At 37.2% G+C, this 18,792-nt stretch overlaps 1 protein-coding gene across 2 annotated transcripts in view; it reads right to left on the bottom strand.

Moving 5' to 3' along the window:
• PLPP4 (phospholipid phosphatase 4) overlaps positions 1-18,792 on the bottom strand; it is a 68,799-nt gene that overhangs the window by 33,623 nt on the left and 16,384 nt on the right. The window contains exons 1-3 of one of the 2 annotated variants that reach the window (XM_068689007.1): positions 8,284-8,501; positions 7,050-7,158; positions 1,704-1,794 (exon numbers count right to left, since the gene is read on the bottom strand). In XM_068689007.1, the coding sequence (XP_068545108.1) occupies positions 1,704-1,794; positions 7,050-7,055 (97 nt within the window). In that variant the 5' untranslated portion in view covers positions 7,056-7,158; positions 8,284-8,501. Of the gene's footprint in view, positions 1-1,703; positions 1,795-7,049; positions 7,159-8,283; positions 8,502-18,792 lie in introns of those variants that run through there. The other variant, XM_068689006.1, reaches the window with a different exon arrangement.

The raw sequence follows: 18,792 nt of genomic DNA, 5'->3' as shown, positions 1-18,792 counted from the left end.
GTATCAAATGTCAGTGTGAGTGTTAGCTGAATTGCATTTGCTCTCACTTTTTTCACTTTAGGAAAAAAAATCACACTGCCCATCACAAGACACATAACCCACTCAGTACAAAGAAAGAGGCAAGAGAAAGGTGTAAGTGCACCAACATCAGGAAACTAACTGCTCCTTATCCTAGATGCATGGAATCACCTTCCTTATATTAATTGCTATATGAAAGGCAAAGCATTTTCACATTCTTTTAACCTTTGATCTCTTCTACCTATGATGCGTAAAGAAATTTACCTTTTGAGGGATTACTTGATTATTCATTATGAACATTATGTGACAGATCTCAGTGCAAAACAGCAAGGCTCTATCACATAATGAATCTTAACACCAGCTTCACACCACCAGACACATTAACATATTGGATTATATTAATGTTCTTTATACTTGAACACAATTAAGCCACAAGAAGTTCTATATTTATGGCATGTGTTGAACAGAGATACTCTGGAAAACGGAACATCAGTGTTGGGGTTTCCTTAAAATCTGGGCATCAGGGAGAACAGGAGGGAAGCTGACATGGACCTGAGAACACAAGTTACTCATGAGGATTATAGATGGAATCATAAAGAAGGCAAGGTGCCTCTTTAGAAAAAAAAATAATAATAAAAAAATAAAAGGTAAGAGCAAGTGATGGAGAAATTAATCCAAAGCTTAATTCTCAAACAACAAAAAATAAAACTCAACACTCTGACTGCATGCATTTTTATTAATCTCGGTTATCTCTACTGAATGGACTTGTCAATAAAATATCACTATGAGACATGTCAGAACTTACTACAAATTACTCTCAGCAGACAAATCAAAAACTAGGATCTCCTCACACTTGTGCAAGAGCTACGGGTGAAAGAATGTGCTACAAGAACCCAGCCTGGTCTAAAAAATATTCAAAGGCAGATGCATAGTGCCATTTATATCCAGTCTAGCTAAGGCAAGGCTGAGTATTAGTTTGACCTTATGATCTAGGCTCCAATAAATTCAAGGGCAAATTAGCCAATAAAACACAAATTCCAGAGTTAGGTATATTTCAAATACACTGTCACAAAAGCCTCTTCAGTTCCCAGTGCTAGAAGCTGCTGGCTCCAACTGCAATTAGACCTCATCCATAACACAAACATAGCAGTTCATGGTCCAGAATTAAGTGCACATCCAGCTACACTGTCATTTTTAGATAAAACATCAGCATGTGATTGCAAAAGCTGAGCCATGAGCACAGATTTTGCAATGGGGAACAGAGTAAGCTCCAGGAGAAGGTCAGAGAAAACAATGAGAGAAATAATTTTCTAAACTAAGCAGCCGAGTCTCACAGGACTCTCCTGTCAAACCCTGAAATTAGAAGAGCTGCACTGTAAATAAGAGGTAAGCAGCAGATTAACTGTGACAGAAAAAGGGTACATCTGGACAGTCTCTCTCAGCTGGTCTTGATTTTACTGATCAAATTCTGACCCTTGCTAGCAAGACTGAAGAACTAAGGCACAGAATTTATACATTTAGAAGCATGCATAAAATCAGAGACTTTGGCAGGATTGCTTGCAACCATCGCTGCACTGAAACATACTGTAATGGAGACAAGGTTTTCTTCAAGGCTTACACTACAACTGCAATCAATCTCTGAGTACTATCACATATTTTCCATCTTGAAATACAATGCACATTACCTAAGAAAGCCTCTTTAATTTCAGTCTTGTCTGTCCGCCGAATTATTTTCACCACGAAAATGACTGCTAGTGGTGTAAGGAATGAAATTGCCTGTAAGAGATAACAAATACCATGTGTTAGAGCATCAATTCCTTTTCAGTCCAACTGATTAATAATTAGTTCCAGTTAGCTCCATTTGAACTGGAAGGCTGAACGATCTTTATCAAACTCCTGACCTCAAGTAAAGTGGGATGATTTGTCTTTGTAACTACAGGGCAATGAATACATTAAAACTGTAATATAATTGTGAGCTATAATTGATTTGTAATTGCCTGGAGCTGCATTTAAAATGTCAGCTTCATAAATGAAAAAAAGCAACAGCCTATACATTCTCTAAATTTATAGACAAAATTCACTAATTTCATACTCTGATCCACGGAGATCTTGAATATTTTTTTACACAAAGCATTACTTCAGAAGGAAGCCCAACCAGTCTGTGCTCTTAGCAAGACCCTATCCAATGTACCACAATCTTCTTGACAACACAGAATGCTATATTAAATTTATTATTATTTTTTTGAACTGTCATTCTTGAACGCATTGAGGTGGCTTTAGAGGGATCTTTAAAAGATCACAACTTCATGATTCTTTCACTAACAGACAAGAGTTTGGAAGTGGAGCTACCTGCTTGATTTTATTCAAAACCAGAAAATCAACACCTAAGCAGGTCAAGTAAACTCATCTGTTAAGCACAACCATATTCTTATACTGTAAGCACTGTACAACAGTGTCCCTCCTGTAAGCAACCTGCACACCAACGCACATGTCTGATGAACATCTCCATTAGCATAGAACAGCTGGACTATGGTTGATGATTCACTGTAAATATTTCAGTTATCCCAAAAGGATCCTGCTTAGAGCAGTGTTGATACACTGCAGACTGTCCTCGTATCCCAGGCATTCGTCTTTCTACAGAGAAACACACTGTTCTCCCAGACATAACAACCGGCAGTTTATCAATAGTAGCTTCCCACTGAAAGTATGATTTTATTCCTAAATGGCTCTTCCATCATCCCTTTTACCTCTGCAGTTGAAGGTCTTACTCAAAAAGTAACTGGTAGGCAAGATAGCCCATTTATGCTTGTTGCTAGTTCTAGGATAAGTTAACTAATTCCTTTCTGGAATTAGTTCTGGAGTTCCTTTTTACAAACCTCTTCACAATCACATCTGTTCAAAAGCAAAGAGAGGTATTTCAAAAGCATTCTAGCTCCTGAAGAAAGAATGAAAATGACTGTATTTTTAATGAAGGCAAAAATGAAGTTGTATGTAGCACTGGGGGGCACCAGACTCTGAGTAAGATTACACTGTCTTTATTGAGGCTGAACACTGCCTTACTCCTTAACCAGCCCCACTGAAATGAAAACCAGAGACACTGATTCACAACAGACATGTTATGATCAAAGGAATGTGACTCCTTTCTTCCTTTTAGAAAACAGATTAATCCCAATCCTCATTTTCTGCTTTTCATGTTGATTCAAGCTGCATATGAAACAACATGAAAATGCTGCGTATGAAACAACAGGAAAATACACTCTATTTATGATTTTGGTAGTGCATCTTGGACCAGATTCCCCTCACCTGCATCTGCAGAAGATTATCTACCTCCATGAGACATGCAGATTAGAGCAGTCTGGAGTCTCCTTCCCTTTTTTTTTTTTTTTACATTTAGAAAGAAAACTAACAAATCTTTCACAAAAAAGGTACCATTTCCACTTGAATTTTTAAGTTAGGTTATGTTACTACTTCAGAAATGTTCATTTCTCTCCCTACTCTGCAATAGTTTAATTTCTGCTTTCAAAGACAAAGAGAAAAAAATGGTTAAAGCAAACCTAGAATTATTAGTTTCATTCAAAAAAGTAAGGACTGCTACCAGGCAAGAAGAAAAACATCTGCATTCCATTGCTGAAGAACATGTAGAAATATAGCCAGGCTGACAGGCTGCTAGACGTGGTTTAATGGAGTTAGAAACCTTTTGAACAAGCATGAACAGCAGAAAATGTCAGTAAAGAACAGAATTAAAGTGGCAACTTGTCCCAAAACACTTCACAATCAATCTTCAGAAATCTGGTAAAACTACAGATTTCCTCATATATTACAAGCATATCGATTTTAGAAAGAGATGAAGAAATATTCATGTTTGTGGTACATTGTTTGCTGTTCCTTACACATGAGCATTAGTTGGAAGGTGTCTTTTTTCATTTGTTATTATTCTGCAGCAAAACACCCTTATAAAGAAAGTCTGGCTTAAAAGGACTCATTTTCCTTTATTTTGCAAAATGATTCTGTATGGCTCATTTCCATAACAGATTTGGCAGCAGTCTAATGAGCAATACTCTCCTCAGATATATCTCAGTAATGTTTTCTTCTCCAGCAGTGAAATATTCCAACATATTTCCTCACTTTGGTGAAATAAGGACAGAAGTCTATATATCTCATTCATTATTCATCCTAGCAAGACAAAGACAAGCTAAAGTTACAAAAATCCCACAGAGAAGCACTCAATCTGTTTTGAGAAAACCCACTTCCACAAGTGACACGATTCTCACGTGGGACAACAGTGATTTACCATAACGTATGGCTTAGGACCTCACAGTATTTTGCAGTGGCTTGGAGTTAGACTGTGCTTTTGCTCAGAGCCCTCCTGCAGTGGTGCGGCAGAAGAAATCCCTCTTTCCCCTTACTACAGGGAATCTCCTACATGCCCTGCTCCTTCACACACCACTCTTGCCAAACTGGACTGACAGTTACATTCAGTCTTACTCCAGTCCTACCCCACATGGCATGCGTGGTGTAAGCTCTATGTGAGGATTCCAGTGTCTTCCTCTCCCTGTTAGGATTACCGCAATGTAATTAGGAGAAAAGAGCAGCGCACAGCAGTCTGGAGACACACAATACCAAAGCACTTGGCACTGGCATTTGTCACACTGGCCACCACATTAGCCTCAGACCTACTTTTCCATTCAGCCTTACTGTGCATTTTCTTCTGCTGTTCTTTCCTTCTGTTTGCCAGCGCTTTGCAAACTAGCTGCAAAGCTTGTCTCACCAAAGGATGGGAAGGAAGAAAAAAACAAGAATCTGGATGGAGGTGAATGAGGCAGAGGCTCCTAGCCCTGTATCCCAGGAAAGTGGGGAAGACAGAAAGCAGTCTCACCTCCCCAACACACCCTGCATTGCAGCTTTCACTGGGGGGTAAAATCCTTCACAGGAGTTCTCACCTTCCACTGATATCAGAATGTGAGATACCTAATTTTCTGTAGAAGTACTTCATTTTGTTCTGGCTAAAGATACTCTGGGGCAGGAATCCCCATTTACATACATGCATTCAAGAGTAATTAACAGTACCTTGCACCTTCCTAGACAAGGAATATCCACTGCCAGAGAGAAAAAACAAGGCTCAGGTCTTTCAGTCCTAATGGCTTGCTTGCTACCAATGCAGAAGTCAACTTGTCCAACTTGTATCTGGAGTATTCACAACATTTCTCTTAAATTCAAAGCTCTCAGCATATTAAATAAATAAATAAATAAATAAATAAATAAATAAATAAAATCCAGCAGTTCATAAATAAAATCTAAGAGATTGCCTTCTGGCAAGCCATAGCCATACATTTGAATATTGGAATATAACACTAGTAGCAAGATGAAATCCTTACACAATGAGAACTTGAGATCAATGTGAGGGTTGGATTTTTTTTTTTAATTTATTTTTTAATTAAGAAAATAAGAACAAACTATTTAGAAGTGATCTACGTTTCTTAATTTAAGAAGCTGTTCCTTGAGTTACTGGGATGTCATGGTATGAGCCAGAAAGAACATGAATTATACAGAAGTTACTGACTCAGAGCTGCCTGGAAGTTCCAGCTGCTATAAAATAGACCAAGAGCTGGCTCAGTGGGAAGTGGATAACAGGGAGATGTTAAATGTTAATGCTTGCATCCCAGAGTTGTTCTTCCCTGTGGACACTTCCTAGAATACCAAGGAAGGGCTAATGATCACTCAACCAGTTTCAATAATAGTTTAATCACTCTAGCAAACCCCTCCAAAGATTCACTATTGGTCCTTGAACTGTGTTATAAACACAGATCAGACAAACCATGTAGCAAGGTAATGTTCAGCCTTTCTTAGCACAATGATTTAATGTTTCATTTTGGTTGTAGTTATTGTTATAAACAGGAGTCTCCCATTTCAAAAAAATAAAAAAAAAAACAGCCTGTAAAAAGTACCTAACAGAGCTTCCTCTCAGTGCCATATAAACAAATAAGTTGGTGATTTTAAAACCAGACCTTCAGCCTTTCTTTTAGAAGGCTCGAATATGTTATTGCCTCATAAACAGGAAGCATGCTCAAGTTGTTCCATATGTAATTATCACATTTCCCTAACTGAAGGTTTTAAAACAAAAGAAGACTACAACTGTGACAAATTACATAGCTGATTTGCACTTATTCTGAGTTCAGACTCTTCATCTGAAAAGTAAACCCGTGGCTTCACTGAAAACATAGGTAAAGATGTTTCAACACAAGGCTACAGGGATTTGACCTAGTCTGTCACGCCCACTCCTGAAAAAAAAAATGTTCATTTGCAGACTGACGCATTTGTTTTAATAGCCCAAACTATACCCCTTAATTTCTTAGCATGTATTTACTGGTTTATCTTACTGCACTTTTATATCTGTAGATTATTTGATTTTAAATCATTATTACTAGTGAAGGTTATCAAAACCACAAATTTTGGTAACCAGAGAGTCCAAATCAGACAGCCAGTCTGCATGTCAACATGTGCCATGCTGGGGAGAACCAGAAGAGCAGAAACAGCAGAGCAGCTCTGGCATATATTTAATACACTCCCACTGACCTCAGGATTGTTGGCAGAACCTAAAGCAAAGGTTTTGTCTACAAGAAAGATCCAAACAGTAGTTGAAGGCAAATATCTCTGTGCCTAATATGCCTAAAAGAAATTGGATTTCAAAATTTAAGCACTTAACCCAATAAGAGCATAGCAAGGTTTAGTAAGGTCACCCAATTAGCTAATTCGAAAAGCTTCCTTAATTGAGCATCCTTCTACTTAACACTAGCTTAAATCTTAAACTGTAAAATCAATGTTCCTAAATTCAGTTAACCTGGTATTACTGCTTTCTAGAAACTCTTCACAATTCACTACATTTTGTCAGCTTATACATCCCTGGTTTGGAAAACAATTATCACTAGAATTAAAGGAACATCCTGTACTTCTGAAAGGTTTCTTACTGCTTAACAAGTGGAAGTGACCTTGGTTTACAGTTATCAAATAACCATGAAACCTTTAGTACTTACAAACATAAGACGAGTAGGTATGTTGTCTGATTGCACCAAAGGATTTTTATACAGCCAGATCTCTTCTGGCTGGATAACCCGCTGGAATGGATCCAAAAATTCTGTAAAGCTGAAAAATAACAATTGAAGACATTTTTTTTTTTATCATTGTTGTTGTTTTTTGTTTTGTTTTTTAAGTTTAAATGATGACACACACACAAAGTCCTGCTATTTTAAAATTTCCCTCCAAACTAATTACGGTGTAGCATGCATTGATTACCTTTTCAATACGCTGCTTTCCTACATCAGTGCTTCTTAGTACTATGACCTTCATTAACATACAATTAGTAAAATGATTTTTAAAAGTTTATATTCTACAAATTTATAGACGTTCCACAAACTTGTAAAAAAAAAACTGTTACTATATTTTTGTGGGGAAAGTGTGCAAAGAATATTGTGGGATTAGAAAAATAACATGTAGCAGATGCTTTACACTGAAGAAATTATATAGCAGTTATCAAATACAAAATGTCTTTAAACTTCAAGATACAGATTTTGAAGTATGACAGTTGTATTTGAGGATCACAAAGCAAGGAGAAAGAAGCAGCCCAGACAATCCCTTCTGCAGATAGAAAGAACAGGTAATTTTAGAGAACATCTCCAAAAGACACTTCCTCCTAAAACAGCATGGGCTCTTTGAAATACATAAGAAGTTTTTATTTCAGATTCACTGTATTCAATTTGGTGGTAAAATTTAAGAAGAATGTAGCTCTGCCATAAATGAGAAATTTGGTCTCGATTCAATCAAAACTGACCATTTTACTTTCATTCTCATGTCATCTCATTTAAATGATGTCATCATCATTTAAAAAATAACAATAATTTAAAAAATCAACGTTATGGTTTCATTGTTTTGAATTGAGGATCATCAAAATAAAACACTGAGATTATATCACTATTTAGGCAGTAAATGATTTGTGCAAGGATCTTTGGTACAGCACTGAAATTAGGAGCAGGAATTGTCATCTTTGACTCTAGTCAGAGGTTCCAGAAGCTTTTGAAGACTACATAAACTGCCTCTCTTTCACAAAATCCTTCTCTGTCCTTTAAGCCTTCTTAGCTTTGAAGTCATATCAGACTTTCTGGAAAGCCTTGCCTTTACTTTATAAAACTCACTTCAGGGCTATTTACTGGGTCTGAAAGAATAGCTGCTGAAAGAAGATATAGGGACCAGTTTTCTGCAGATTGGTCTTACCTAAAATGTCAAAGCACACAAGAGTAGTTGGCCAAAGCTTTTCTTACTGTAAATTCCCTGAAGCCAAGGGCTTCCAATCCCCAAAACTAGGTTTTATAGAAGTAACAACTACAATTAACTTTGTAAACAGAAAAAGCCCAAAGCAACTTGTAAAGCTGAGTCAAACTGAAACTGTAACTCCCCCCTGTGAAGTACAAGTCCTCAAATCTAGCAACCAGCCTTATTCAGTCCCCTGCACCTCCAGGAAATTTTTCTTTCTATCTGATGAGTGACCAGCTGCTCTTTGTTTTCTCCCTGTAGTCGATGATCTCTCTGCTTTATTTAGTTTCCCACACCCCCAGCCCACACTGCTACTGACTCACACCACCTGAGCACGCTCAGGTTTCCCTTAGAAAGGGATGTAAAACTCTATCCCAAGGAGCCCAAATGACCACTTCTTCCTAAAGGAAAATAACAAAAACAGGACCAAACAAGTCAAACATAGTGTTGTTACTTGTAATTATAGTTAAGTTTCCATTACTGACCTACATGAAGAACCAGATTCTTCTGAAAACTTTAAAGAGTCTACTATTTCCAGAAGGTTATTTACTCTTATATTCAGCTTCCTTAAACCCACAGTCTGACTCTGCTCTCCTAGGAAAGTGCAAGGTGAATTTCAGAAATGTCAAAGCACATTGTTTCAGAGTCTTCAAAATGAAAACTTTTATCCTTTTTCCTTAAAATCAATGACTCATGAGAGACATAAAAGAGTGAAATGTACCAAAAGAAACCATTTCCAGGAAATAAAATACTCCATATATGAGAAAATTATATTTTTCTCTCCAACTAGAAAAATAAAAGTTGATTTCTAGACAATGCAAACAACTTTGTTTCTAAATTGTAGAGACATGGATTTGACAGATGGACTATTTGGTAGATATGAAATTGTCTGGATGCTGCATCCGAAGAGTTGCAATCAATGGCTTTATGTCCAGATACGTAGACCAGTGGCAAACAATGTCCCTTGGGGGTCTGTTCTGGGACCAGTGCTTTTTAATAGAAGTTGGAGGTTGGATTAGGTGATCTTGGAGGTCTCTTCCAACCTAGATGATTCTGTGATTCTGTAACATCTTCCTTGGTGACAGACAGTGGGACTGAATGCACCCTCAGCATGCTTGCAGATGACACCAAGCTTGCAATGCAGTTGACACTTGACAGGACCTTGACAGGCTTGTGGTGCACCCATGCAAATCTCATAAAGTTCAGCAAAGCCAAGTGCAAGGTCTGCAGCTGTGCCAGGGCAATCCCAAACATCATAACATACCGGGTGACAAATGGATTGAGAGCAGCCCTGCGGAGAAGGACATGGAAGTATTGGTGGATGAAAAAAAAAAAATTGACATGAGCCAGCAATGTGCACTTTCAGCCAAGGAACCCAATCATATCCTGGGCTGCATCCAAAGAAACATGACCAGATCAAGATCTCCTCCACTCCACTTTCAGGAGTACCACACCTAGAGTACTACATACAGCTCTGGGGCACACAGCATGGACCTGCTGCAGCAGGTCAAGAGAAAGGCCACAAAAATAATCAGAGGGTTAGAGCACCTCTCCTATGAAGACAGGCTGAAAGAGTTGGAGTTCATAGATTCATAAAAACACAAGGCTGGAAAGGACCTACAAGATCATCTAGTCCAGCTGTCCAATTTATTATTTATGAGGTATTTAGCATAAAGAAGAGAAGGCTCTAGAGAAACTTTGTTGTGGCCTTCCAGTATTCAAAGTGGACCTAAAAGAATCTCCCTATCTTTCTTAACCAGGGTGTGTAGCACTAGGACAAGGGGTAATGGTTTTAAACTAATAAGAGGTAGATTTTGTAAGGATATGAAAAAGAAATTCTTCACTATGAGGTAGCTGAGACAATGGAACAGGTTGCCCAGAGAAGTTGCGGATGCTCCATCCCAAGAAGTGTTCAAGACCAGGTTGGACTGGGCTTTGAGCAACCTGGTCTAGCAGAAGGTGTCCCTGCCCACGGCAGGGCAGTTGGAACTAGATGGTCTGTAATGTCCCTTCCAACCCAAACCATTCTATGATCCTATGACTACATCTTTCAGGCTGTCACATCTTTTCTGACATAGTCTTTCAGATATCAAGGAGATCTCAAAGCACAGGAGCTGATGGATATGCCAAGGAATGCCTTGAAACAGAGACACATTCTTTGACATTTCTAGGCCTCAAAGGATTTTTTATTTTTTTTCAAACTGCAAAGAACAAATGATACACAAACACTTATGCTTCAAGGTGATCACAGTATATACAAGCACCACTGCACTTGGCAAATGTGACACATTAGACCAGAGACATAATTATTTTGACATTATGACATTTGACATTACGAGCAGATGCTAAGAGAGTTAAAGGTTTGGGGCTTTTTCTTCATTGCCTTTTCTTACATAACTTGAAGAAAGGAAAAAACAAATCTCATGTTAAAGTATATTTGTTAAAATCTGAGAAATGAAACAAAAAAATCAATTTAATCATTCTCACAGGATTCCTGATATGGCACTGAAAGTATGTACAAAGTCATAAGATTGAATTCCTTTAAAAGAAAAATAATACATGTCCTAAAGAGATGAAATGGTAAGAAACACCATAAATTGTATCTGATTCCCATGGACAACTGATTTTCTGGTTGTTATATACTATCTTTGCAATCTTCTAAAGAAAGATTTATGTAAACAAAAATACCAGTGACAGTAACAATTATTACCTTATTTAATAACAGCAGTTTTTTATCCACCACCTACTAAATTTCATTATGTATCTATTTCTTCCTCTTACTTTTGTTCTAAATGTCTTCCAGGAAAAGTACTCATTTATTTATACTGAAGCATAATGCAAACAACAACACAAAATTGTTGACACTAGGTAAAAAAAATAAATTTGAAAATCACTACTGAAGGAGAGAAAAATAGGTACAAAAGGTGGAGGATCATGTCTTTGTGAGCAACACAGAAATAAAAAGTAAACAGTTAAAGGAAGGTGACTATATATATATTTTTTTTCCATTCTTGGAAAGAGCTCAGCTGCTAATTAAATTTTTATGCCAAGATTCATGAGAACAATTCTTTTCTATATTTGAAGCACCATTGGTGGGCAACTGGATACAAGATTTCTCTAGCTTGAAGGCAATTCCCTTTGTACTCTATTAAACAATACTGAGGATATTCTGGTTTCTAAGCTTCCTGACACTTAGTGATTTATGCTCCTTCATTCTATCTGAAAGTACTTTCTATTACTATTCATAAGCTAGCACAAGCTTGTTCAAATGACTAGTTGTTATTAGAAATGGATGTTGTCTTTGGATAAAGCAAGCCTGTTTCTAGACATTTTCTGTTATGGCTAAAAATAGGAACTCATTCATATCACACCCCTTGGTAGCAGGTGGGCAACTTAGTAAACTTAGTTTGGATTTGTAGATGAAAATATACTATTAGCTTTTGTCTTTACTTTTTCTGCATGTTTTTATATTTGATCAACATTTTTAACAGTGTAATAAGCAATGTTTTGAACACACCAGCCTGATAGCACATATTTAGGGTATAAAAGGACTTCCTTTAATTTCAGCAACCTTTAGCTGTCACTTTCAAAGTACCCCAAGGGAAACCAGATCCCTAATGACATTAAAAACCTCAGAGAGGAATGGGTGCCCAAGTGCCTGAGGTTGTTTTGGACAGTCCAGTTTACTGAATAAAACATTAGACTAAATAAAAATGACCTGCTTTTCTAAGGGCACAAACACTTCCAGGTTATGTAAATTTCACTTCCATTTAATAGCATGTAGCCCTGTAAAATAAGTTCTACGCAAGCACCACATCACAGATAAAACTACATCGAGATAAAGGTGCACAGTGGTTTTATGAAAATATGTAGTAATGTTTCATTATGAAGCCATTCACTGGTAGTGAATTAAACATCACATAAATACCCTCACAGAGCATGTGCTTCCACTGTGGTCTTATCTCCTATAACAAGCATAAACAATGCTGGCAGAGCATTGTTTAGCATTTCACCTTAATGCCTCAGACACTGCCTGCAGTAGCCACCATTCCCTGGCATTCAGCAGCAAGTGGTCAAAACCTAATGACATTTGGAAGTTGTTAAGATCAGAGGTAAAGTAATAAGCAGTATTGCACTGGCAAAGTTGCTAAGACAGAAACCTTTCAAAGTTAAAGCAGGAAATTATGTTTCAAATCTAGCAACAAGAACAGGACCGGAACTGGATAGATGGGCTCAACTTTTGGACTGTATTATTGTACATTATTAGCACAAAGTACTAACTGTACCTTTCAGAAGCTAACAGCTGTGAAATCATGGATGGCATTCACCTTAGAAGCCCCTACCAGAGTTACACAGACTCACCAGCCAACAGCTCCATTTCCAGAGATTAACAACATGAAATGGGATGGGAGATGCAAGGGCTTTGTTCCAAACAATCCCAGGGATCTCAGTATCTGCTCTGTTGGAAGCATCCAAAGCACACTGGAAGATTAGAAGATCGTTTCCCGGTTTTGAGAATCATCTAAAGGATGTATGACGTGTTTTTGTTGTTGTTTTGTTTTTGTTCGGGGGTTTTGTTGTTGCTTTTTTTTTTTTTTTTTTGTCTCTTGCCTGGCCCTCTGAAGAATTTATTTTCTTCACAGATGCAGGCAGTGGATTTCCCAGAGGAAAGGAAAGTCCTTATGGCATGACAAAGCATCAGAAGAGAATGAACAGGAACTTGTGATTGTGGTACTCAGTCTCTTGTATCAGATAATTAGTGACCAATTCTCCTCTTTTCTAAGTATAATCTGTTGACAAGCAGATCTGATCCTAAAACGGTTTTGTATGCAGTTTTTCATTTGAGCAAGTAATAAAAAGATAGAAGTGAAGCCACAGGTGCTAGTGAACCTCTCTTATAAATCACCACCAAGCACTTGTAGAAATAAAGTTTGGCTCTGATCATCGTTCCCTTACTGCAGGACTCTGAGCAAACTCATTCGTGCCTCTCCCACCAAAACAGATTAGCTGTGGCTGTGCTATTCAAGCATGCACTTTCTTTCTAGGATATTTCCCTCCTTGAATATTCCCCAAAACAGGCCTCAAACCCAGGAGTAAAAGCTTTTATCATGTACTTGCCATGTTAAATCGGGCAGTCAGTTGTCCTAGCACTAAAGCTGCATAGTCATGAGTAGCATCAGTAAGACTGAAGTTGGGAGGACTCTGTACAAGTTGGCCTAATTACAGGAGCATACACAAAACACAATTCACTGAGACATTCTTACACAACTGATTTGTAGCCCCAAAGTTTTAAAAGAAAGGCCATGAAGTAGAACACAGCATAGGGCACAACAACTGTGAAAGGAAGTTTGCTTTAGTGATTTCCAGCAAGCAACCCAGGCTAAATAGAAAGAGTACACTGGCTAAGTACATTGCACAGAATATTGCTTTCCAATCTTACCTGATACACGGCAATAGCTGGAATAGCATTCACATCATGTTATTTGTAAATACTTGAGAATAACTTATTCGCATGCCATAAGAAAACCTACTCATTTCTTCCCTATAATATTAAGGAAAAAATAAAACTTTGCAATGGGTCTTTTATGGAATCTTCCAAAGGCAGACAAAGTAGGAAAAGCTTGAAATTGTCTGTGCATGGAGTGCAAAATTAACAGAATTGAAGGTGACAAGATATTGGTAAGAATAGTGAGATAAGAAACAGTACCCATAGTTCATTGCCATCATACGGCTAACAACATGAATGTTGGAATTCATTTTCTGAAATAATGCTGCATACTTGGATGAGTGTGATGAGACGGCTTTGTGTTAGCCCAGAGGTTAGCAGAAGGAAAGAGATTTGAGTCATTTAATTTTTAGAGTTATTTGGGAAAATCCACAGTTCCTCAAACATCAAGAAGGGAGTTACATATTGGGGTACAAATATGTGACCAAGGCCTGATTGTAAATGATGAACTGCAATTCCACCAAGGAAGAAGCTGACATGATTTAAAAACATGACTTCAAGAGAGCATAAACTCTAGTTTTGATAGAAAAAGCAGCTTTCCCTATAGATAAGGCACAACACTGGATATCAACAGATTTGATGTTGTCTGCCACTGTTTTCCAATGCATAGCAGGGAGAACCATCCCAGCCAAAAGTATCAATATCTGGCATTTAAAGTAAGACTTCTAGTGCTATATTTTGCTCATTACCTGGACTGGTATTCACATATGCCCAGTAGCCATGGCTGACAAGTGTGTAAACAGGAAAGCAGAAGCTTCAAATTTCCATGGAAATCAAAACTGGAGTTGTATATAGTACCATAGAAGTTATATTCCAGTGATTATTGATTACACAGGAAGTAAGTACATGAGAACAGAAATTAATGTTTTTATTGGTTCTTCATAATCTTTGATGGAAAATTGATATTTAAACCATTATATTATAACTGCACTAAAGCCAACTAAAAAACTAAGATACATACTTCTCAATACAAGGCCATGCAGTTTAGACACCTGTCACTTTTGATTAACAATCTGTAATCCTAATATGGAGCTTTATTGGGTCTGAATGCCCTGCAGGGTAGAGGAAAGTTAATATGCACCAGCAATGTCATACAAAAATAATTCTGAGTTTTATTGCTACAGAAATGAGAGGATCTGTTGCAGTAACCCTTTGTTTGTAGGCTAGGGCTCATAAAGACTGTGAGGAGTACTGATGGAAAGTAAATGGTAAGAAAAATGTTGCAAGAAACTTAATTCAATTCTGATTCAGTGCCCAATGCAGCTCTGGCAATACTATGAGGTGATGGCATTTTAAACTTCTGCAGTTTTTGACAAGATAGAAACAAAGGTTTCATACCACCCCTTCTTGATAACATTAGATATTCAAATCTGAATACATACAGCCTTCCCCAATCTTAATTCTGTGGGTGCATTTTATTTTTTTTTTTTTTTATGTAGGGAGAAGCTGTCACTGGAATTAAATCCTGGGACAAATAAAGAAAAAGCAGTGCAGGCAGGTGCAAAGAAAAAATTATTGAGAATTTGGCGATGGTGGAAAAACATGCAGAGACTAAGCTATGCCTGATTCACACTGAGTCCTTTCCTCGTTGCACGTCCTTATGCCTACACATGAACATCAGCATTTCTAGAGTTCCCTCTCCCTGAAACATGAACCAGGACTTCCTCTGTCCTCACAAAATACCAAAGACGGTAAGAGCTGATATAACCAGTGTAACCTAACATAAGGAACTGCTAAAATAAGGTACAAAAGATATTATACAGATGAGCTTAAGTCATTGATTAGAATAGATGCAATTAAGGTTAGTAAACTTCTTGTGGCCCTGGTCTAGTCATCAGGTGATCATTTCCTACCCCTGAGAAATTGTCTTTATTATTTCTACTCCCAGTGAAACAATACTTTGCAGTCCTAATATTCTTATGGATATCCTGAATGAAGAACAATGTTAACCTAACATTTCTAAAAAATTAAAATTTTGTCTCCAGTCAGGCATCTGATTTTTTTTTTCCATTCGAAACACACACAAAATCATCAAGCATTGCCCACAATTAAAGGAAATCAGCAAAAACACTAAATTATGAAACATATGAGAGCAGAATTGTTGGAATAAGAATAACAAGGAAAACATACAGCCAATATCTTTGTCTCTACATTAACTTCGTAAAATAAAGGGTAAGGAAATATAAGAAAAAAAAGTAAAAAAAAAAATTTACATCTTGTTTTTATTAAATGTGACTGGCAATTAGAGGACTAGTTCTCACGAGTAAGTTTGGCTTCAGATGAGTCAGTATCACCTGATGGAAAAGATTTCTGCATATTTTAAATTTGCAATTGCAATGTTACATTTAATTAGCACATATGGCCACATTCGCCCTTCAGATATGAGAAATCATTTTGATTAAAAAGGGATTTAAAATAAAGCCTGATGCAGTTTAAAATATATATATTATTGTGGCTGTCATATTTCTCAGATGTGCTGAAGGAGGAGGAGAGTTTCCAGTATTTTTCTTCAACCTGACTGGTGTAGCACACTTCATAGATTGGCCTCATATAGGCACTGATTTTACAGATGTATCCGGGTGCTACTGATGCCAAAGTTGAATGGTCACCCTCTTCACTCTCCCCTTTGCAGCTATTGTGGCACCCCAGTCAAGGCAAGCTGTACTCTTATTGAGACAACAAAGCCCGCCATGATGTGAGATGTGCTCTTCAAAACCAACATGCCGGACAAGATAACAGAGTCTGTGCCAGACAGTGTTTCTGAATGATTACCAAGACACTGGACCCTTCTCTGATGTGGTGTCTGAGACTGTATTTACACAGACTTCATCATCTGTGCCTGGGATTAGGCTCAAGTCTGCTGGTCCAAAATCAAGAAATAATAAGAAATAAATGATGGGAGTCCTGCTGCTTATGAGATAATATATGTGATACGTAAATGCTCTCAGAATACTTAATATGAAATAGTGAACCAGCAATTCTTTCACAATGCTGAAAAGAGAATGGCCTGGAGTTTACGTATCTGATGTGAATTTCTTTAGTCCTTAAGTTATATATATCTGCTGTTTTCTCAAGACCTGATATTTGAACTGTCTCTGGGTAAACCATTTCCTTCCTGTGACATTATTTCAGCCATACTAAACTGAGGAGGAAATGGAAAGAATTACCTGAACATGTATGACCAACCTAAGTAATAAACAAAGCCAGCCAATTGTTGTTGTGCCAAGAAAGAATTCAGGAACTTCGAGTCTATACATTCTCCTTTTTCCTGTGCTACTTGCATTCCAAGTGTTTAGCCTTAGATATTGCTGAGCTTCATTATTGCCACTATGAAGTGACTGAATCTGGAAAACTTCCATTCAAGGGGAAAAAAAAAAGATATAGTTACCCAGGAGTTAATATGCTTAGCTGGCTTAGATACAACCTTTCCACCATAATTTCTTCCTTACAGAAGTGAAATATTTGGAAATGAGCAAAGTGAAGGAAAGAAACTGGGAATAGTTGGACATGCTGCGTTGCAGCTTTAAGAGTGGTTATATTGAAACACGAAAAAAGCACTGCAAAAATTAGTCACATTGCCATATTTAGGCTGTTTTTATATATTTTTTTTAAACTTTCTTTCACTTACTGTGGAAAATGATCTTTGCCTCTTTTGCTTCCTGATCAGCAGAATATAAAATAAACAGATTTAAAACAAAAACACATTTGATTTGGCATTTATCTGCTTCTGAAGTGGAAAAACAGTTCAGTTCTTGTGATCCCTGCTCACATGGAGCAACTTGAAGCACGAAGAAGATCAAGCACAAGGCATGCACATATGAGCTGCTCCTTATTATCAATACTTTAGGCAGTGCAGTACAGCTGAAGTACTGCAACACAAATAGTCAGTGACACAATTACCAAACAAGTGAAAACTGGATATTCCCTACATTATTTATCTATCATCTTAGTTGATAAAAACATGATTTATAGTAAGAAAAATAGATCACAGAGGCAACAATTAATAAGTATACCTCATGATGTAAAATATTTCACAAAAGCCATGTTTATGTGTGTGTTTGGGGAGACAGGAGAAGACAGAAGGGAAATCTTCAGTAGTACAAACACTGAGAGCCATTGGAAGTTTCAAAGCTTGCAGTGTGGCACACTGTTCTAAATAATGGAAGAGCAGAATTCATATTATAGACAAACTACACAAGCAAGTATCTGAATAATGAATCTAAATACACTGCAGATGGTCAAATTTTTTCTTTTGATGCATTTTAATGATTAATTTTATTATCTCAGGCTGTTTTCAGCCAAACATCTCCCAACAGTTCCTCGGAGAATTATCCTAATGTCATAGCCATTTAATAGTGCTCAGTATTCCAATAAAGTTTCTTCTGTTTTCATACCTGTACACCACACTCCTACTGACTATAGATTTATTTTTAGTCTAGAATATGTTTATCATACGCATTTTTATGATTTGTGTCTCAGTCCCTAAGCACCACTTTTACCCTTAAACATACAATAGGTGGACATGACCTTGACCTATATGGAAGTGAAACCTGTCTTCATGTCATGCCTCAAAAGCATCAAGAGGTACAGACCAAAGTAAAGTGAAGATGAAGTAACATCAAATGAATAATCCACTACTGGAGCTAGGAGCCAAAACACATCCTCAGAGAGCTTTTTGGATCGAAAGCTTAGGAGTTGGTAAAGAAGTGAGAGGGAAGAAGTACTATGGATCAGTCCAGAAGGTTCAGTCAAGAATTTCTTTATGTCAAATGTAAGCATTTATTTTTGGTCAAGCTGGAACATATCTTTCTAACTCAAATTGAGATTAAACATTTTATTGGAGGGGGGTGGGGGGAAGAGTCCTATTAAAGTTATTTTAATACTAATAAAAAATGGTTTTAAAAATGCAGATTCTAAAAGAAAACACTTCAGTATTAATAAAGAGAGAATTTCTGGGCCAAGAT

Source organism: Anas acuta, chromosome 7 (assembly GCF_963932015.1).
Source record: "Anas acuta chromosome 7, bAnaAcu1.1, whole genome shotgun sequence".
NCBI lineage: Eukaryota > Metazoa > Chordata > Aves > Anseriformes > Anatidae > Anas > Anas acuta.
The sequence above is the reverse complement of the archived record's forward strand: the minus strand, read 5'-3'. Positions and strand labels throughout refer to the sequence as shown.